At 53.2% G+C, this 21,706-nt stretch overlaps 1 protein-coding gene across 4 annotated transcripts in view; it reads right to left on the bottom strand.

Annotated features, from left to right (window-relative positions):
- The window catches only part of NOL4L (nucleolar protein 4 like), a 64,042-nt gene that overhangs the window by 16,801 nt on the left and 25,535 nt on the right, over window positions 1-21,706 (bottom strand). The window contains exons 4-5 of one of the 4 annotated variants that reach the window (XM_048321507.1): window positions 20,703-20,812; window positions 4,319-4,460 (exon numbers count right to left, since the gene is read on the bottom strand). In XM_048321507.1, the coding sequence (XP_048177464.1) occupies window positions 4,319-4,460; window positions 20,703-20,812 (252 nt within the window). Of the gene's footprint in view, window positions 1-4,318; window positions 4,461-9,568; window positions 9,650-9,966; window positions 10,214-10,440; window positions 10,497-20,702; window positions 20,813-21,706 lie in introns of those variants that run through there. The other 3 variants (XM_048321509.1, XM_048321508.1, XM_048321510.1) reach the window with 3 other exon arrangements.

Here is a 21,706-nt window from a genome sequence, read left to right as displayed (position 1 = left end):
GTGCCAGCAGTGTGACCCAGAGCTGTGGGACACATGCCATACCAGCAGAGAGACTGCTGTGCTGGGGACAGCCCTATGCCATCCCTGACATCCCAGGGCAAGGTGTCCAGAGGAGTGACATGCCTTACAAGCCCCTGGGACAGAATCTGGAAATAATGCTTGCCCACATGTCCTTGAGGTCCCTCCTTGTAGCACTCCTGAGGAACATCCCCAACACCCAGAAGCCTCCCCAGCCAGCTGCCTCAAGGGATGCCCCCAAGAAGCGTGTGCCTTCACAGTTAAGTAGGTTAAGAAAGTCCTTTCTCCAAGGTCTGGATTAGCCACTGCTGCTCTGGGCAGAACAGACTCAGCAGGGACACTGCCAGTCAAGCGAGGACGGCACATGGGGATCTCAGCGGAAGGGGATCAGTCCAACATGGTGCCATGAAGCAAGCCCATGTTCCCCATACAGGGTAAGCAAACCAGGAGTTTTCCTTGCTTTTCAAAGGAGGCTGGGGAGCAGCAAGCCCTGCCCGTGGGCTGAGCACTGCTCCTGGGCAATGGAGCAGGATATACAGCCAGGGACAAGGCAAGGCAAATCCTATTAGTGGGCAAGACAGAGGCTCTTCTATATGAGTTCAAGCACTTTGCCATGTCACACACTGAGGTCTGGGGTCTGACTCCTGCTTTACTTTCAAGGGCACTGCACTCGCCAGCAAGTCACAGCAGGCCTGGGGTGGAATACCCCAGCACCCCTGTGGTGGGATACCCCACTCAACCCCACACACCAGACCAAAGTCGGAGGTTTGCAGTGCAGTGCTCGCTTGTGGAAGTGGACAGGCTCTGAAGACGGACAGAGTCCAGTTCAAACAGCCACAGCAACACAGCGCCAGGGCCTGGGACCTGCACTTAGCTGGACTGGGCATGGGATGCCTTCAGGAATGGAGAAGGGCACAGACAGCGGGACGGTGCAGCATTTGCTCCCGATGTGTGCTGGCTCCCACAGATGTGTCCCTCCAGGATGTCCGGCACAATAGCTTCGCTTCAGCGCCAGAGTTTGTGTTGATCTTGCTGTCGCTTTGGGCAGCCGGCGGCTTCCTGCGGGCACGTACGCTGTGAGCAACATCCGACTGGGAAGGGATGTAGCCGGGAGCTTCACGTTTTCCGTGCTGGGGCCCGCAGGATGAGTAACAAAGGAAAATGGAAGGAACGAGTGTGTGTGTCCAGTGTCACTGCTCAGGGCTGGCCGGTGTGTCCTATGTCCCACCGTGTGCCCACTGACACAGCAGCAACCCCGGCTCTCCTGACAGTGCCTGCTCTATCCATGACCCACCCAAGTCTTTAGGTATATTTTGCTCTCCCTGCAGTTCCAGGCCTGACACTGGTTGTAGCACAGCCCAAGGCCTCTGGGCACCCAGGACAAAGAAGGTGTTGGCTTTTGCCCCAGCTGCTTTTTAGGCCTCTGAAGATTTAGCAGGTACCTGTTTATCAAAGCATGGGATGACAACTCCCTGCTCTCCCGCCTCTCTGGATTTCAAACCACTCTGCTCTATGCCACAGGAGAACACTTGCCACTCCCAGACCTTGAAAAGACCTGGAGCTGGTGCTTTGGTCCTTTAAACAAGACTTTTTTAACAAGCGTGTCAGACGATACTGCTCTCCTACTAGGCAACTCTTCATTAAAACTTTATACTTTAGCAAGCCTTTCAGTGAAGACACACTCCAAGCATCACACCCGTCAAACAGCAGCAGGCAGGACCAATTTAGTAACTCAAAAGGTTTTCCAGAAGGCAGGGAGTATCCAGTCCTGAACAAGCTCCCAACTGAAGGACGTGGTGTGCAACCAGATCCCTCTGCAGCGCCAGAAGGCCCAGAGTTGAGCCCAGCCTGGCTGCAGGGGATGTGTGGGGCTCACTGCAGCACTAGCTGGAGCTCTGCAGGACTTCTGCAGGGCACAGGGGACAACTGAGCACAGGAGATGTGGACAAACTTCCAGCTTGGGAGTACTTGGGCTGCCCCAGTGCAGGCACACTGTGCCAGCAGCTTGGCCAGCTGGGCTCCAAGGAGGCCACACACCTCATGTGGGCTGGTTACTCACATTTTTTGCACAGCCTTACCAAGCTTGTGTGAACCCGGAAAACACATTTGTTTCCAAAAAAAAAAGAGCTTTCATAGGTCAAGAGAAGAGGAAACTGAAGAGTGGTCAACACTTTGATTGTGCACGTTCCCTTCCCCACAGCAGTAATCTGCTTTTCCTCTCATAACATGCTCCTTCTTTGCTCCATGGTCCTTCTCTGCTCCATGCTCCTTCTCTGCTCCGTGTTCCTCTCCTTTAACCACTCACTGCCTTCCTGAGTTGCTCCACTGTCCTTCTTCCCTTCGTGCTCTCGTGTATGCTCCATTCCTGGGTGGGAGCACTGGTTTGGCAGAGGGACTGACATGAGACAGCATTAGTCTGTATTTAAGAGCTCTGATAGAGATCATGGACATTCACCACAGGCAGAAAACCTCAGTTCATAAAATGCTTCTGAAGTGTGACAGCCTGGTGAAAATTGCAATTCCTGGCTTTTTCTGTATGGGTCTCATTTGTCACCCTGGGCTTGGCTTGCTTATTTTTTTGACACCATCACTTCTGATTCACCAAAGTCTACCCAGTTCAGCCGATGCTGACACCAGGGACACTTTCATTCCTATGGGACTATTTCTGCTTTATTTCTCATCACTGAACCTTACAGAAGAAATTAAAGGAGCCAAGAAGAACCCCAAAGAAGACGCCTGCTTCTGAAGGAAAACCACAGGGCATGAAAAATTGCAAGAAATTCCTAAGAGGGCGCAGAGAGAAAGAGGATTTAGATTTAGTGAGAACATCTTGATTTGCCTAAATGTGTGAGTCCCTTATTAAATTACTGTCCTGTTGAATAATAGTGTTCAGCGAAGGGATCAAAACTGTGTCATTCTAGATTGTAAATGAGACTTGGGAATTCAGTGGTGAGGGATAAGTCACAAGCCTGAAATGTCCCAATGGGAGAATGGCAAAGTTCAGGGGGTACAAAGAGACCCAGTCAGGCTGCAGGGATGAGAGGTTGGGCTTGTTGGGGTGGAGGCTGCAGCCTAGTCCTGAAGAGCCAAAAGCTTCTATGGGAGCAACTGTGTCACCACCAAAACACTCTTCCTCCTGCTAAGACACAGGCCCCCTGGGGCCCTGGGCAAGCAGAAGTGCCCGTGCCCATCCCACCGCTGGGACGCGGTGCCACGCAGGCAGGTTTCACATCCTCACCAAGGCTGCCTGGCTCTGGGGCTGGGGCTGGCTACGGAAAACCAGCAGTTTCCCAAAACTGCACATCTGCAATGGAAACTGAAGCCCCACATGTCACTGGACTGAAGACAGCTGTGTCCCTGCTGTCCCTGGGTCTGAAGAGAGCAGTGTCCCTCTTGCCCTTGCTATCTCTACCATCCCTGCCACTGGCCACACCACCAGCTAAAAGCCACCCCAGGGAGATGTGCCAGCACAAAAGCCTTTCCTTTCCTTGGGGGTGGTTTTCCAGTCCCCTTTCTTAAAGCAGGACCAACCCAGCCTGAGTTGTTCGTCAAATTCCTCTGCTCCTTCCTGCACTGCCAGCAGCAGCCAGGCTGGGACAATGAGGGATTCAACCTCTTGAGCAAAAGCCAGTAACAGTCCAACCACCAAATCCTCCCAAGCATCACGGCAACGAACTCTGACCTGAACTCGTACTTCTACCACTTATTTACTTGCTCTTTTATTTTCAACTTGCATGTTTCATAGACTTAACACACCACCTCTCTTCACAAAACTCTTCCTCCCACCCAGCCCATGTGTGCTGCTTTCAGCCCTCCCAACCGCCTGCCCTCGTTCACCCCGCACAACATCGCTGTGGCTGCTGCAGATTATTCACAATTTCTTGCCCAGGGGATGCAAGACCTGTCAAAGGTGCAGCTTTCCAAGCACAGAAAGCTGTGACTGTGCTGCAAAGCCTTGGCATCCTCCCTGTGTTCAGAACTAACAGTGCTCTCCTCATCACCTGGGAAGAAGACTTGGGGAACTAAGTCCCCCCCTTAGAAGTGGATTTAGTGACCTCTTTCTGGAGGAGCTGGGAGACAGCTCCAGGAACAAGGACCATCAGCTCTGAGCTGGACAGGGCCCGGCTGAGCAGGAACCCCAGAGGCTAAACGGGAAGGACTGGAAGCCGGTGCTGAGCTGATATGAAATCCATCCCACAGGTGGGACACCTGATCAGAAAGGACTGGTTAATGTTTAATAAGTCACAAAAACATCCTGTGGCAGAGGCGTGGGGCTCTTCCCGCCCATCGGGGCACTCACCGTCCTCGTGGCCGTGCAGGTTCTGCGGGCTGCGCATGCTCTCGTCCTGGCTGGGGCTCAGGCTGGAGTTCAGGTGCTGGTCAGCTGAGATCCATGTGGAGTCGTTCATATCAAAGTCCTCGCTGCTCACCGAGGTCTCATCCTGGAGGCAAGCAGGAAAGGGTTAACTTATGGAGCTATTTCCTTTCCTCCTTTCTCTGGCTTTAACATCTCCTCACCACACTCCTTCCTAAAAACAATTGCGTGGGCAGCTCCTTTCCCCAGCCCTAAGAAGCCTTGCTGGCCCCTTGGGCTTCCCAAGGCCACGGCGAGCAGCCCTTCCCTGTGCAGGGAGAGGTGGCTGCCCCAGTGGGGACCAGGGCTCTGCTTCCTGCCTGAAGACTTGCCTGAGCAATGGCACTGTCTCTAATTGAGGACAATTAGAAAGAGCTCACATCCTGTAGGAGCGGATGGCTGAGCCCTGGAGTTTACCCTTTAATCTCCATCCACCCCAGCGTGCTCCTGGCAAGGCAGCGACATGGGAGAGCTGAGGACAGGCGAGAAACGGCTCCATGTAACAACTTGGACTTTTCTGAAATCAAATCATCTGCTACACGAGGAATCACCAGAGGACTGGCAGCAGCAGGAGCAGCTTCTGGGGCATATCTGAACACAGGTATGAATCCCCAAAGATCTGCACTGCCTGATGCTACAGAGGATCCTCCAGACCTCTCCAGAGGAATATTGCCTCTGTACCCTGATCAAAAATGACAGCACACACCTTGGGAAGGGGCTGGGGGAGTCAGGTCCCCAGTGAGGCAAGGACACCCCAGCTCAAGCCAGGGACCCCAGCCAGCCGCCTGCTCCCCGACGATGGCATAGATGACATTCCTCTCTCCCACTTCTGCAGCTGAAAGGACATTTTCTCTCTCCCTCTCTCCCTTCTCACTAACCTTTACAGTACTTCGAGACACAGCCCTTGGATCGCTTCCAGCGCCGGAAAGGTCAGCCACAGGATTTCAAAACCATCATCATAAAGGCAGCACTGAGATCCTGAATGAGAGGAGGGGCTGCGGGACCTCCCCAGGCTGAACTCTCCCAGCGCAAAGCTTGGGAGGAAGCAGATACGTGTTCCCATATGGACACGGTCCTGCTGGTGATCCCTTTATCTGCCTTCCTCTCTCTGCTCCCCTCCCAAAGCCAGGGGCACCGACAGCCCTGGGGTGCAGGGGAACACCGAAAATGTTTCCAGAACCGCTTTCAACTCTGCTTTCCTTTGATTGAAACATTTCAAAGGCTTGTAAACCTCTCTGCTCTTATTTTTTTTCCCTCCCCCCGGTCCTGAGATAAAATACAATCCCCGCTCCCTTTCCGTGTAAGCAGTAATTGGCAGCACCCCTCCAACCTACGCCTGCGGCTCATAAAAACGGACCTGTCTGGCTGCCGCTGGCTGATAGTTTTTATTGTGAACAAACAAATGTCTTTAAAGACAGGTTTGTGTTTTTCCTCCCAGCTCTTCGTCCCTGCAGACACATCTGCTGGCTCAGGCCTTGCGCCACCCCCAGCCCGCTCCCTCCATGTGCCTCCCAGGGAGTTTCCTGGAATTTACGGCTTGTGAAACCCTGCACGCACCAAGGGACGGACTGATGGACAGACGGACAGGGCTCAGCAGCCCCGTGTGTGTCCCCCACGGGGATACCCTGACCCCAGACCTGCCAGGTGCAGCCCCCCTGTGCCCAGGTGGAGTTGAGCAGGAGGGCAGAAGGTAGAACAGGCACAGCATCCCTGGCTCAGCACAGCTCGACTGCCACACCAGCCACAACGCAACCCTGCCTCTCCAGAAACTCCATCTTGTACGTACAGGAACAGAACTGCAAAGGTCTCCCTGTTGCAAACTATAAATAGTCTCTTTCTTGTAAGCATTTGCAGGGAGGCAGCCACCCTAATATCTGGCCTTCTTCACAAGGCTTACTCAAGATTACTGTCAGGCTTAAGAGACAAATGCAAATGCCAAGGTCCTTGCTGCCCACAGTCGCTCACCTGTCCGGTGAGGAGGAGGAGCCCTGGGAGCAACCCATGATGTTTTCAGGTTGTTCAGGCTCAGCTGCAGAGGACATCCAGCCTCAGCACCCAAACCACAGCCTGGGAGGCATCGCGTTCTCCGTGCACTCACGCATGGGGGAGAAGCAGTGACACGAAGGATGCCTCACATGCACATGCGATGTAAAGTGCTTTATAAATGTGTACAATTCTCTCGAGGCGCAATAACATTCGCCTATTATTAGAAATACTCTGGCTATCAAACCAGAAACTGATAAGCTATAAATGACTCAAGTTAAACAAGGCTGTCACACATTCACCAGTCCAGGACTCAGCCACCAGCAGAAAGTCACCCCCTGCTTTCCAGCCAGAACTTTCTGCTTTCCAGCACTAACACTCTTGGCCAAAATGCCAACAGGATGAAATTCCTGGCATCTCACAGCTCCCACTGCACAGCCCACCCCAAGGGAATGCAAAGCCAAACATACAGGTGGCAGCAGGAGAACCCTTCCTGGCAAGTGGGAACAGGGGAGAGAGCATCCACTGCCTGCTGGGTCTGGGCGACCACCCGACTCTGCCCACAGCACAGTGCCCCAGGAACTCCTTACATCTTTGTGCCTCTTTATTAAAGAAAGAAAAAAGCCCCAGCCTCAAGTGTGGCTCTGGCCATCCCCATCACTCCAGCTCTGGCATCCTGCACTAGCCCTTGGCTGCATTCCTCACTGCCTGTTGGGACACCAGAGGCCACCAGCAAACTCCCGCCTCAGGACACCCCTCGGAGACCAAAGGCTGAGCATTGTGACCTCCAAGTGCTGCCCGTGAACTGCTGGCACTGCCTCCTCATACCAGGGACAATCCCAGGGACAGGAGGCCCCAGCAGCAGCGTCCAGAGCACCAGCTGCCCAGCCACAGCCCACGGGCAGAGGGACAGCAGCACAGCACAAATCCAGCCTCAAAGCACAGGACACCAGAGCAGGATCAAAATTTCTGGCCGGGTGGGAGCTCTGAATCTCCCTGGAGGCCAGTAACCTGGCTGAAGGCTGAGCCTTGCAGTGGGCTCCCCGTCCAGCCAAACAAGGAAGCATTTCTCAACAGCAGCAACAGCCACGACTCGGAGCAATACGGTAAATCTAATCTACCCTTCCACCCTCTTTTGGCTTGCAAGTCAGGCAGCTCATTCTTTTTCCTCTCTGGGTTCTCAGGAGAATTCTCTCTGCTAATTTCTTCTTTCCTGTAAACAAACTTCAAATGAAACTTTCATTAGAAAACAGAATGCAATCCATTACCAGTGCCTGTCTCAGGACCTGCTGCCTTTTCCCTAGTTCCACACCACTCATGGCACAGATGGAAGTGCCACTGGCACCCCAAGCAGCCAACCCAGAGCCAAACCCTGAACCTCAGCACTGCTGCTGCCGCCCTCCTCCTTCCTGCCTTTCCCAGCTCTCCGGAGAGATCTCCTCACCCCGCAGTAAAGTCCCATCGCTTTGTTTCCACTGTTCAAGGGACTGAGCGATCAAGGGTCAGGCAGCAGAGCTCCTCTCTGCAAGGGGAAGTCGGATCCTGCTGCTGCACTCACAGGGCACACCCAAACATCGGAGCAGGGCTCCCGGCACTGCTCAGGGTTTGGAAAACAAAATCCTTGCTTCTCTCCTTATCTACAACATTCACAGCTGCTCTACAGACATTTACAGCCAATATTTTCTACACAGCAGAGGCAGACACTCACATGTGCAGGGCTCACACTCCACATTTCTGTCCCACTTTCCATTCACGATCTTCAAGCACTGTGCCTGCAAGCATCCGCTGAGCTTCCCAACTTCGCTCCGAGTTAGAAAACTACTCCTCCTATTATAGAGCTGAAAACCCCGGGTACTGACAGCCACCCTGGCTGGTCCAAGAACACAGCGAGCCTCTGGCAGATCGAGGAACCCAATCAAGCCCTCCGGACTGCAAGGCTGTAATTGCTAGACAACATCTCTTCACCAAAGCTCTTCTTTCCTGGAGAACAACCTCCCACACCACGGGCTGGAGCAGGGCGGGGGGGGGAGCTACTCTTATAACCTCGTAAATATATGCAAGACTATCGGTAACCTGCTTATTTTACAGCCAGGCTCAGTTTCTCGGGGACTGCCTTGCAATCTCTCTCCAGTCATTTACATGCTGTACCTCACGTTTAATATTCCAAGCTCCGAGTCTCAGGACGGTTTATTTTCTCTCTTTAAGTCCTTTTATTTTAAAACATGTCCTTTCACGCCACAGCCTACTATCCCGATGGGATTTCCTTCCGCGGAGCAGGAACCGAGGCTGTGTGCCGTGCAACCTCCCCAGCACACAGCCACGCTCAGCTTCCCACCAGAACCAGCCGTGTTTTTAGAATCAACAAAAGGCAACGCGTGACTGCCAGCCCCCAGAGCTGCTCCACTGCCACGCCGGTGCCGTGCATGACCTGCCCGGCACAGGCAGCCCCCAGACCTGCCAAACCTGGCCAGGGCACAGCACCTTGCGCTGTGACCCACGACAGCGGCGCGCAGGGACGAGCTCTCAGGAAGGCAGCCTCATCTCAGCCACTGTTTAAACCCAGCCCTCTGAGCATGCCAAGAAGGTATTGAACCAGATTTGACCCTAACTTAACCAGTTCAGCACAGAGAAAGGCTTACTAATGGAAGATAAAACACTCCGGGTCAAAGATTGGTACTGCAGCCACAAATACTGTGGTGGTCATCGCTTCAAAGACCCGAGAAGCCTCACAGCACACGGGTGTACGCGGGCTGTGGCGGCGGTGAGCTGTGACTGCGCTGCCTACTCGTGTGTACAATTCCCACACCAAAGAGAACATCCCCGGCGCTCTTTGTCACGTCACTTACGTCCTTATTTACCGCGATTTCTGCTGATTTCTACGGGACCCGACAAAACCCGAGAAATTTGTTAGTTCCCGAAAATGGGAAAAACAGTTAATTTAAACGGCAAACGGCAAATGGAAGAGGAAGGGAAGCTCATCCCCTTCTCCCCCTCCCCCTTCTCTAAGAGCTCTTCTTCTGGGAACCCCCCGAGCATTCCCACAGCCCCGAGGCGCGGGGAGCTGCCAGGGCGGGGGGCGGCCCCGCAGCCCCTTCCCGGAGCCGCTGCCCCATTCCTGCTGTTCAGCGGGGAGGTGCTGAACGCGGGGCAGGGGGGACCGGGCTGCACGACTCCCACCACCACCCTGGAGCCCCGCACCTGCCTCCCCCGCACCTGAACTTGCTCGCAGGCGTTTGCTTTTCCATGCGAGGTGGGGACGGTGCCTGATACCGCGCGGTGTGAAAGGGCACTTTGCTCTTCCCCCAGCACCGGGAAGCGAGTGTCGGGGGGGGCCGGAGCCGGTTTTGGAGGCGGTGGCCAAGAGGAGCAGCGCTGCGGGCTGAGCGGCCGGGGGTTCCCGTGTCCCCACCCTCCCCGACGGCCACGGGACCCCGGTGGGACGCGGTTCCCACGCGTGTGTCCCCGCAGCAGCGAGGTGCGAGGCGCCGGGCCGTCCCCGTCCCCGTCCTACCCCCGCCCGCAGGTAAATAGATACACCCGCGATGGAGCCCTGCCCGCGCGTGTGCGGGGCTCAGCGTGCGGCGAGGACTGACACGTAAGTAGGGCTTTACCTCCAGGGAGGCGGCTATTTCCAGCACAATCCCCGCCCGGGGCCGGGGCCGGTGGTGATGGCGGCGCGGGGCCGGTGCCCGGGGATGGCTGGGGCCGGTGCCCGGGGATGGCCAGGGACAGAGCACTCCCGCCGCCGCCTCCTCCCACTTTCTTCGGCGCTTTTGTGCTCTTCCGGGCGCGGGGGAGCCGCGCCGGGCACGGGGAAGGACGCGCCGCCCTCCCCCCACCGCCGCCGGGCAGCCGGGCGGGCGACCCGCAACTTCCCGGGGCCGCGGGGCGGCCGCTCCCCCCGGAGTTGGGGCCGGGCCCCGCGGCCACCGCCCCCCCCCGCCCCGCCCCGCCCCTCCCGCCGGTGGCCCCCCCCCCCTCCTCCCCAGCCCCGCGGCGCCGCGGCCGCGTGGAGCCCCCGCGCATCCCCCCCCCGCCCGCCGCCCCAGGGCCGGTACCGGAGCCCTCCGCGGGCGGGCGCCTACCTGGAGCGGAGCCCGGGGCCTGCCGGCCTGCGCCAGCCCGGCGGCGCGGCGGGGAGCGCGGGGCGGAGGGACGGAGGGACGGAGGGAGGGGGCCCGGGCTGGCGGCGCTCCGGAGAGGCTGACAGCCAGCTGCTGCCCGGGGAGAGGGGCCGGCGCTGCGGAGCGCGTCACTCCCGGCTCCCGGGGGGGGGGCGGGGAGGCGGAGGGGGGCGAGCGGGGCCCGGCCGCGGGCGGAGGGGGCGGGGGCGGCGGGGGAAGGGGAGCGGGGCCGCGGGGGGCGGGCGCACCGGGCCGGGCGCGGCGGGGGGCGCGGAGCTGCGCCTGGAAGAGCACATTGTGGAGGGCCGGGAGGGCCCTTCCCCGGGAGGAGACAATGTCCAGGGCCGGGCGCCTGCTGGAGAGCGCGAGAATGCGCGGCCGGGGCACGGTACGGATCGGTTCGGATCGGCCGGGAGGGCCGCTACCCGCCCGGGCATCCTCCGCTCCGCACGGCCCGGGGGGCTGCAGCCGATCCGGGGACCCTCCGCTCAGCACAGCACCGGGGGCTGCCGCCCGTCACGGACCGGCCCGGGGACCCTCTGTCCGCCCGGCTCGGTACGGCCCCAGGAGCTCTGTCCCTGGGTCCGCCCGTGCGCGGGTGCAAGTGCGGGGCCCGTGCAGCGAGCCCCGGGCGCGGTGGGTCCCGCAGCCCCTTCCCCGCGCGGTGGGTGCCGCGGAGCCGAATCCTTTTGTTCCCGATGATTCTCCCTCGCTCCGCGGGAGCAGAAGGACCCCGCGCCGCCGGCAGCACCATCACCCACCGCCGCAGCCTCGGAACGCTGGAGCAGGGCTGCTAGAAAACCAGCAGCTTGCCCAGCACAGCTCTGGGCAGGGCACCGGCTGCCAGATCCCCGGGAGGATGGGGATGCTGTGCCCCAGCTCTGGCAGGGCAGCGCTGGAGGTCCCGGCATCCCCCAGGCTGGTACCCACTCCCAGGCTGGGCTCCGAGGGCAGTGGGTCAATGACCTCTGTCCTAGTTTGGGATCACCGTGATGGGATAGTGATCCCCATCGCAGTGATGGGCGCCAACATTGCAGCATCCCCCTCCCCAGCCCACCTCATGTTTCACTGTTTAATGGTACAAAGGAAATGGTTTATGAAATAAACCAAGTGTAGCAGTTCGGTGTGGAGCCTGCAGTAGGCCGGTGCCAGAAACGGTGCCAGAGCCAGGATGGGAACTGCCAGGTTTGGGTTTATGGCTTGTTAGTGTGGATGTCCAATTATGATGTTATCTGTTCCAGCGTTAACCAGCTCACTGCCAGGGAAGCGTGCAAGGGAAGAGGGTGGCTCAGGAAGATCTGAGACCAGAGGTGAAAATGGGCATCACTCAGTACTACATTTCCATCTCCTCCAGGCTGATCATGGAGCCAGGGGCGGAAAGGCGAGAGCGGAGCCCTGGGGGCCTTCCGCAGGAAGCGGATGGCTGGGAGGGCAGCAGGCTGTGAGACCCCAGCCACAGGGCCTTCTCCGTGCTCCCTTCCAGCTCCATGACTGCTGCTCCTCCCTGAAGCTAAAATAAAATCCTGACCATTTAAGGTGAACAGGAGCCTTGCCGAGAACCTCAGCAGAGCGGGCTTTAACCCCTTCCCATTGCTGGGCTTTGTTTACTCCTTGCACTTCCTTTGGCTTCAAGCTAGACCGGCTTAAAGCCATTTGGGAAAGCACATCCCCTGGGACTGAAGTGCCTGGCCCTCCGTTTGGTGAGCTTGCAGAGGACACAAACCCATCAGGATGTGAGTTTGAAGCACAGGCACTATTCTGTGCTGCCTCACCATGTGGACACTCTTATTTTATACTAAGTGCCTTTGTGTGGGTTAGCTTAATCCACTTTGGAAATGGATTAACCTAAATTTCACATCAGCAAACTTAGTGTGGAACAGCCGGGTCCACACAGGGAGTGAGGGAGGAAGAGCCATTCAGCAAGAGCTGCTAGGCAGGAGTTGTTCCCTGTGCAGGAGAGGGGTCCTGACCCCAAGGGGGGTCACCGCTGTTACAAGTGGGGTCATGAGAAATGACAGAAATGCAATTGTTTGTGCCAGCGCACGGGGTCACGAGGCTGGCAGAAGTGGGGCTCACCAGCGGAAGAGGGGCTGCCTCCAGAAACAGCCAGGGAAGCTCTGGGAAACTGCCCACCAAGCGCCTTTCTAGTGGGTATTTTTCGGATTCAAATTGTCTAGGGGGAAATAACTGGCAATTAGATATAGAATTGGTAATAATCATTTATCGAGTTGTCAGGAACGGGGGTAAGTGCCTTACATGACTACACATTAAAAAAACGCACACCGTAACGAACCAGTGCTGCTGTTACTATATCATATATATAATATACATCAAATATATTATTTATAAGTCGCTTCCTTCCCTCTCTCCTCACAATGTGTTCATTACCTCTGGTACCTGCCAGCCCCTTCACATGGACACACATCTGCCCATGCAGAGAGCCTGGGGCTCCCTGTCCGACTGTGTTGGTCCAGCAGGGTCCTGCTGGATGCCACCAGAGCTGGGCTGCAGGTCCTGGGAAGAGCCATGTCCCGGCCGTGACAGCACCCACACCACAGAGCCTGCCCGAGCACCATGCAGTGATGCTTCCAAGGGCATCGCTAACGACGACCTGACCTCATCTGTTGTCATTTCCTAAGGCAAGGCTCCACAAGAATACCAGGGCTGCTGTCAAACCCAGGAATAAACGACATTTAAGGCGCTGCAGGAGCTTAATTGAATGGTTGTGGTGCTGTGGATTGTGGGCACAGGGATCTAGTGGCGGGAGCAGGGACTGCAGGCTCTGGCCATCACGCCAGAGGAGTCACTGACTCATGGACGACCTTGTGCAAGTCACTTGATGTTCTTGTGCCTCTGAAAAGTAGGTTAAATAACAAACGGGACCTCCTGCATTGGATCCTCCGTGACCATCAAACTCTGCTGAGGAATAAGCAGTGAAATGCGAATCTCTCGGGGGTGAGGGCCGTAAGGAAACCTCAGGCTGGAGGGACCAAAGGAGGGCATGGCATGAGTAGACACAGCTTTTATCAACACTGTACCTTATCTGCCATCCAGAGCAGAGTCAGGGGGAAAAAAGGAGGGTAAAGATTTGGGAAACTTCATTATAGACCAGGTTCCTTGTGGGCTGAGGGCTGTATTCCCACTTCATCCTGGTCACTCCTTCCTTAGAAGCAGCAGTAGTTAGCATCTGGCATGGGTATGAATAAAAGGGTTTTTTTTCTCCCAGGAGCCAAGACCAAGAGAAGGAAAGGAAATACAGCTCTGTACTTCACAGGGTACACCAGTCACTGCCAAATACAGAAGCAGGAAAGGAGTTGTTTCTGTGGATAGAATTATCTTCTTCTGGAGTACAAATGGGTGTTTGAAGGGACAGGTCCCTGACGGTGAAAGATCCCCTAACATTCCTTTCCACAGCCCAAATCAACAGCCCTGGTAGTGATGTCTGCACCGCTCTGTTCAGTGAGGATGACCCTCAGAGCTTATCTCTTGGCCCCCCAAATCAGAATTGAGTAACCACAAACAGAACCCTCACTAAACCCATTTTTGGCCATTCTCAAGCCATTCCACACAATTCAGAATCCATCCTTGTGAGTAAAACTGACTCCTCAGCTCCTTCTGCACACACACGGCTCCTGGTGTAGGTCTGAGGGGGTCTGTGCAAGCAGACAAGGTGCAAACCTGCCCACACAGGTTGAACAGCAGCGGAAACAAAAGCAAGCACACAATTCAAGGTTAAAAAGCTGAACCACACAGCTTCATCTTCTGTAATAACGGAAATCATTAATAACAGTTTGCGCTCTCAAAGTAGTTGCCATCCAAGCTCTTGAAGAGCTTTATTAGTGAGCAAGACCTCAGAAGTCTCTCTAAGGTATTATCCCCTTTTTAAAGGGAGAAGGCAATTAAGAAACAACCATTTGTGTGACTTGATCAAAGTCAATGTACAGCACGTCAGCACCTGAGCTTTGAGATGATGCAGAACAGTCCACCATGCACAGCTTTCCACAGGAACAGGACAGATGCAACTGGATCCATGAGATCCACTCTGCGGATGTTGCAATAGTGTTTTCATCACTTTGAGGTTGACATCTTTACTTTTTCCCCTTTATAGGGGGGAATATCTCCCAGCCCCACTTTACAGGCCCTGAACCAAAGCCTTGTTTCCAGTTCTACTGGGAACAGCTGCCTTTGATGCTGGTTAACACACAAGGGAATGGGCAGCAGCTCTCCTTACCAAACAGGGAGTGTACTGGGAAGAAATGAGGAGTTAAAGAGAGGTAGTGTGGCTTCTGGCCCTACTTATTCAGTGTTCCCAGACACAAGCTCATGCAGCTTGGCTCTAGCAGGCTTCTGAGACCAGATAACGGGCACCAGGATAGGTGTGTGTGGTGGAGAGTGATCAGTCCCAGTTCCCCGTGGGTGGATCTGCATGACAACCACAGCTCCACCAAGAGCCAGAGAAAATTCTAAACATCCCCCAGCCACTCCTTCAGGACCGTAGTTGAGCTGTACAACACCACAGGGAAGTGAAGAGAGAGTGGGGAACGAGAACGGACTGGAGCTGTCACATGCAGCAACTAAATACACCTGAGTAGTTCAGGGGGGTGAATTGTCCCCAGCACCACTGGGAACAGGCAATGCCACCTCCTTTCTTATTAGAAAATAGCATGATTAGCCCCAAAACAGCAAAGAGTCAGAGCCTTGGCATCACTTCTCACTTGAAGACAAGAGCTGCAGTGGCAGGACCGACCCCAGCCAGCCCACGTCATTCCCACACTGTTTGCTCACAGCACACATCACACTGAACAAACACAGAGCTCACCTGGAACACTGGGAAAAGTACTGACAGATCCACACTGGAAATAAAAGCTCCCAAGTTCTTACTAGGTGGGAACGTCAGAGTTAATTCCCAGTAACAAAAATGAGCTGCTCTTCACTGAAAGCAACCCATTCACACCAGGGTGAAACCCGGCTAAATGGATTGGTCATCTGACCTTCTGCATCTCGTGAGCCATTAGGCCAAGGATGAAAGTTTTGCTAAAGCATCTTTGCCAGTAAAGAACGCTGGTGTGACAGCTGGACCTGGCTTTGCCTGGACTAACTCTGTCGTTAAGAGCAGATCCGAAGTTTCCCAGGCAAAGCCGGCTCACGGCGGCAGAAGCTCTGTCCCCACTAGAGGGCTGTGCTGCCGAGCCCGCCGAGCAGCGAGGAAATCTGTTTCTAACTCGGTGTCTCCCTGTGCCTCCGGCCAGTGGTCCCTTCTGTGCCTAAAGGTGCGTTTAGGCAACTTCTCTAGTGCTCAAAAACGACGTAAAAATTAGCAGCAGGAAACAAAGATCTTCTCAAACCAAGACAAAGCCTCTTGGATGAGAGTTATCTCGTCAAGTTGATCTAGAGGTATTTATTCCCGGAGATGTTTAACACCCTCTTTAATGGACTGGGAAGTACCTTATCATCCTCATGTGATGCAAACACATCATCCCACTTCCTTTCAAGTACTGCCTGCTTCTGCCTTCTTCACCTCTGTCAATACACACGGCTTTTCTTCAGGATGCCTTCATGAAATACTCAGACAGCTAAACCCAGGTCCCAGGGCTCGCCCAGCAGCTGCCAGCTCTGCCTCCTGGTCTCTGGACTATGTGAAATGAGATGTCTGCAGTTCTCACTACTGAACTTACAGACTGAACATAAAAACCCAGTGTGCCCTCCTCTGTGGCTGCAGGCTCCCCTCCCTGCCTTCTGCACCCCCAGGACCGCCTGGAGATGGCTCCAAAACAGAAGGAAGCAAGTGAGCTGCCAGGGGAAGATGCATCTTAGCTGCTCTCAGAGCCTCTGAGACACTGAAGTGAGCAAGCACAGTAATGTAGACCAGGGAAAAAGGAGAGTGGAAGGAGGAGGAATTCACATTGCCAACCAGCCTCTGGTCATGAGGCTCCGTGAGCTCTCGAATCCTGCAGAGGCTTGATCCTCACCAGCACCAGACAAGACCAACCCCATGTACATCAGTGAGATTTAAGCCCCTGAGCCCCCCTTCCAGGATTATCCATCTTTCTGAGCTAAAACACTGCTTGAAATAGAGTTCTGAAAACCATCTCACATCCACGCACCATCACACACTCCAGGCTTACAAGGAAATTACTGGATGGATGAAATGTGTGATGGTGCAGGACAAGGCTCTGTCCCTCTCAAACACTTACAAGTCAGTGCAGCAAAGCCATAGCAACAAGAAGAACACTCTTCTTATTTCCCATCCAAGAGCAGCTCCTGCCATTCACTGATTGCGTGACCTTCTGCCAGCAGCCACTGAAGCAATCTTTGAAAATGTTTCTGTATCATTTAAACCTGGTTACTCGGCCCTGGACTGTTTCTGCCAAGGTAGCAGCAACAACTCTGGAGCAGAGAGAGAGAGAAGGTGGAATTTCAGTGGTGGGATTTGTCCTCTTAAAGTCTTTCTATTCCTCCTGTCACCAGTGGAAACCCTGCCCAACAGCAGCATAAAAAATAAATCCAAAGCTGAGGTTGAGTAACACAGAAAAGACTGTCTGAAAAATGACCGCAGTAGAATAACCAATCATTTAAAAATGCTAATATTTAGCATTTGATAATGAGGTGGATCATTATAGATAAATATCAAATATCTTCTTTTCATTCCTTTTTGCTGCTAGATTGGGAAGGTCAGCAGTCCAGAGATGCTTTAATGCCTTGGTAGATACCATGAAATGGTATTCAGCACTCTGGAAAGGGTAAGGGGCCTGATTACACATGTGAGAACTGGTAAAAAATGGGGATAAAGGAAGATTCCCACTCCAGAAGAACCTGCATGTCCTACTGAACCCAATATAAACAACACGGGTCTCTGCTGTTTTCTGCTGTGCCAGAACAGATGTTCTGACTCCAATAAAGACATAGAAATATATTCTGTGGCAACTCTTCATTTCGTGAGCAACCACGTAAAGAGCTTCTCTTCTGACAGTTTTTTGTCCCTAAGCAGAGATAAAATGCTTTCTTTAAGGTTCTTCTGGCTGTGCTTCCTTCTGGAGACACTGGTGCCCTAATACTGATGTGCTTAGCAGCACTAATAGATTACACTTACAAGCACTTTTTTTTTTCCCCCTGAATAATGAAGTTAAAAGGCCACTTTGGCATAAATTCACTCATTGTTACCCCAAGTGAAGTGAGTTTCTCCTGGTGCTGCTGCATACAAATAATTGCTTTTGGCCAAAGCCAAGGGAAACACGAGTCCATTGCTTAATTTATTTCTATTAACACCATCAAATGTTAGTGAGAGGAAGGCAGCAAAGTAGCACGATGGCAGCGCTCAGCAAGAGCAGCCTGGACATGCTGGTAGATAAAAACCTTGCAGGGGGTATCTGTGTAGTGCAAATTTTAAAAGCAGGTTGTATTTTCTGCCTGTTTTGCATTTGCGTAAAAGTCAGAATTATTTCTACTGTCTTTAGAGGGCTCCTTCAGTTGGCAAACACCTGGAACTCCAAAAGCTGCAACACCTGAACTGTGCAACCCTAACCCAAAGCCTGGGGAAGGGAGAGCAGCAGCCTGTGTCACACAGCCTATGTTCCATGGGCTATGCTCCACACAGACTGCCAGGTTCCTCCAGGAATAAAGGATGGCACTGTTGCCTTTCCAGTGCAAAGTATGAAGAAGAATAAAATTATCAGGGGAATGCTTGTGGAGGGGACTGACCCCTGTTATTGGCATTATTACACACATTTTCTTCAGGTAGCGTCAGTATTAGCAGCTCCAGGTCCAGCCACAGCTGTCTCAGGAGTGTGGCACTTGTTTTCACTCAAGTTGCACCAAAGGAGGTTTAGGTTGGATATTAGGAAAAATTTCTTCACCAAAGGAGTTTTCCAGCCCTGGAACAGGCTGCCCACCATCCCAGGAGGGATTTAAGCCGTGCAGATGTAGCACTTGGGGACGTGGTTTAGTGGTGGGCTTGGCAGTGCTGGGGGAGCGGTTGGACTCAGTGATCTTGAAGATCTTTTCAACCTAAATAATTCTACTGATTCCCCAGGGGAAGCTGGGGAATGTCCCATGTCAGAAGGGACAGCACTCAAATCCAGCAAGTCCAACCATCTGAATCCTCTCCAGACTTTTGTCATGATGGAAAGTTTTAATGCTTCAGAAGTCTGAGCAATAGCACTGATCTTTTGTTATTTTGCTCTCAGGAATCAGTTTCAGTAACACAGCGACAGCAAATTTTACTTCTTCCAAACAGGTTTTTTCCCTTGGCTGCTACGGCTTGAAAAGCTTCGAAAGCTGCGCTGCAATGTAACAGCAGGAGCACGGGAGAAGGAAAACTTTAGAGGCAGGGAATAACATCAAACCATTTGATTTATGATCTAAACCAACAACTGCTGGTTCCCTCAGCTGGTCCCTTTTTGTTCCCGCATGACATACGCTTCTATTCCAATCCCTGCAAGCTTCAGGAGTATTTGTGCTAGCAGCATTTGTATCGATCTAGTGACAGTTCCAGTGCAAACTGCTGTACCAAAATTCAGGGTATAAACTCTAATTTACCAACCAAAGTTCTCAAAACAAGCATCCCTAAGCAGGCAGCTCCAAAACTCAAGATCCACTACTAAAACCTGCCAGCTTCTGGGTGGTTTGTTTATCCTGGGAATAAGATCAAACTGCAAGGCCAGTTTTCTACCTGTAGAAACTGGGTACAGGAGTTTAATGAAGCTTTGTAGCACACTTCCCTTGAGCAGCTTCAGAGCCAAGAGGAACTGGCTGAAAATGCATAAATGGTGACAAGTCAAACCACTCAGTCCTCTGTATGCAGCAAACCTAACTTGAAACAACCACTTCAAATGCTGAAAAGCACAGCCAGCTTTCATGGCCCCTGAGTCCCTGACCTTGGGGAAGAACAGCATTGCAGCATCTGCCACACCATGCCACTCTGCCAGGAGCTGCACCAAGATCCAGCAAACACTGCACAACCCAAAGGTGGTTGGAACATGTTGGCCTATTTATCCAGAAGTGGTCTCAAAGTAGCCATTAGACGGCACAAAGGGGCACACACTCCATGTCCCCAGCCCAGTTCAGCCTAGTCCAGTTCAGCCCAGCTGCTCCCCAAATTGTCCACAGTTCTACTGCCCGACCCATCATGAGCACAAAACCTGGCACATCAGCCTTTCACCTTTCAAAACCTAAAACAAATCCTGAAACTCACTCAAGTGCCAAACAAGGGCAAAGGAAAAAGCTCTGAGACACAGAAGTGCTTCCCACCAGATGCCATTTTGTCCTCCAGTAAGAAGGCTTCACAATAGAAGTGATGGAGGAGCTCGGTATCCCTCCAGCAAACCCACACTTGGCAGTTTACACCCTGGCAGTGATGCTCTAACCCACATTCCTTTAGGAAGCTGTTGGAGAAAAGTCCCCATCGGATGCTCAGGCTCCCAGCAATGTTTTCCACCACAGCACCATGCAAATACTGTCACATCTTGCCACTGGCAGCAATGTGTGAAATCAGGTTCAGGTTTCAGTGTGCTGGAAAGAAAATCCAGCACTGGCTTCCAGTGCAGATTGTGGGGAGCAAGTAAAACATACTTTTCTTTTTATAGACTGTTTCCATGGTGCACAGAGGTTCCCATAGCTAATTCTGCAGCTGCAGAACTTCAGAAAATTGCACAGCCTGGGTATAATCCTGTGGCAGGGTGCCCCATACATCCCCAAAGCAAAATCCAGTGGCTTAACACTGTCACCAAACAACGGTGTCGTGTCCCACTTTGACGTGGGAGCGGAGCGGCTGCAGCTGAACCCCCTCATGTTGCTGAGCAGTTTAAGAGAGCCCCAGAGCAACCAAAGCCAGGTCTGGCCTTCAGACCCCATCTGCTAAAGCTCCCAGACATCAGTGGGAGATAAACAAATTACCACTTGCCATATTTATTTTTAAAACAATTTTTTAGAAGAACCGTATGTCTGAAGACCAAGCGGACTGTTAGAAGCAATAACTTAATCAACCCCCCCTCTGCCTCTCTCTACTGGCACGCCTCTGAAGCAGCCCAGTTTGCTTCCCCTGAGCCAGGAGATCCAGGATGCGCTGCCCCCCAACTTCCATGCCCCAGCACTTGCTGTGCTTGGTCAGAGCCCAACCAGCTTGGACAAACCAGCCATTCCCAAAAATATCCTCCCAGAATCAATGTGCCCGGCACCGTTGCTCTGTTCAGCTCCTCGGCACAGGCAGATCCCGGCGCGTCACTCACCTGCTCCTGTGAATTCATCACCCGCAGCTTCATCTGCTTCAGGTAAGTCGAGGTGAGGGGCATGTTGTAGTCAATGATCCCAGAAACCAAGGAGGAAGGTGGCTCACTCTCTGAAGAACAGAGGAAAAGCTTTACTTAGATGAGGGACCTGCAGTATGTTCTCATAACTGTTACACAGGGGTATTCAGCAGAACTTCAAATCCCTGGAAAGAGCTGCCATCCACTGAGAGAAGGTTCCTCTAAGAACATGACCCCACCAAGAACATAATTACAGGAACAGATGTTGTCTTTGGAAAAAAAAAAGAAAACAAGCATTGCTGTCACCTGTGAGAAAACCAACACATAATGTATAATTTTTCAGCGTCCCCCAAACTTGAAGAAGAAACTGAGTCTTGCTGAAGCCTCAGAAGCACTTCCATGCACATGGGATTTATGCAGGGGGTGATGAACAAGGATCTGTTCGCAGTTTGCTTTAGCATTGCAAAGTCTTGCCAATTTTGCTGGGATTCCCTCAGGTAGGAGTTAACATTAAGGCAACGTATTAAGTATCTCTATCTGGTGATGAAGATTATTTTTAACATCCTCATTAAAACACAAACTTAATTTTAGAGCTCTTTAATTTAAATTGTTCCTGTTGATTCCTCTGGCTACATCACATGAGCTCTAGAGATGGCTCCAGGTTTGGATGCTCCTGCAAATTGCTCAGTCTGGCCAGGCCAAGAGTCCCCACGACGCAAATTCTCAGTGATTACTCTGAATTCTCAAAGATTTGTCAGCTCTGCCACCACCACTGTGGATCCTGCAGGACATAGAACATGAAGGCTGCTGGAATGATCTGTTCTAACACTGAATTTGCAGGGTCATGCAGTGGGTTTGTCCAAGAGGAAAGCTGCCGTTGTTCACAGGGATGGCTGATGGCTACAAGCAAGATTTCTTTGCCGTCAGCACAGGCAGATGCAAGAGAATCTGAGAATTTGGAGAATTAATCCAGCCTTCCAGCACAT

Source organism: Corvus hawaiiensis, chromosome 17 (genome assembly GCF_020740725.1).
Source record: "Corvus hawaiiensis isolate bCorHaw1 chromosome 17, bCorHaw1.pri.cur, whole genome shotgun sequence".
Classification (NCBI taxonomy): domain Eukaryota; kingdom Metazoa; phylum Chordata; class Aves; order Passeriformes; family Corvidae; genus Corvus; species Corvus hawaiiensis.
Note: the sequence above shows the minus strand (reverse complement) of the source record. Positions and strands in the feature narration are given on the sequence as shown.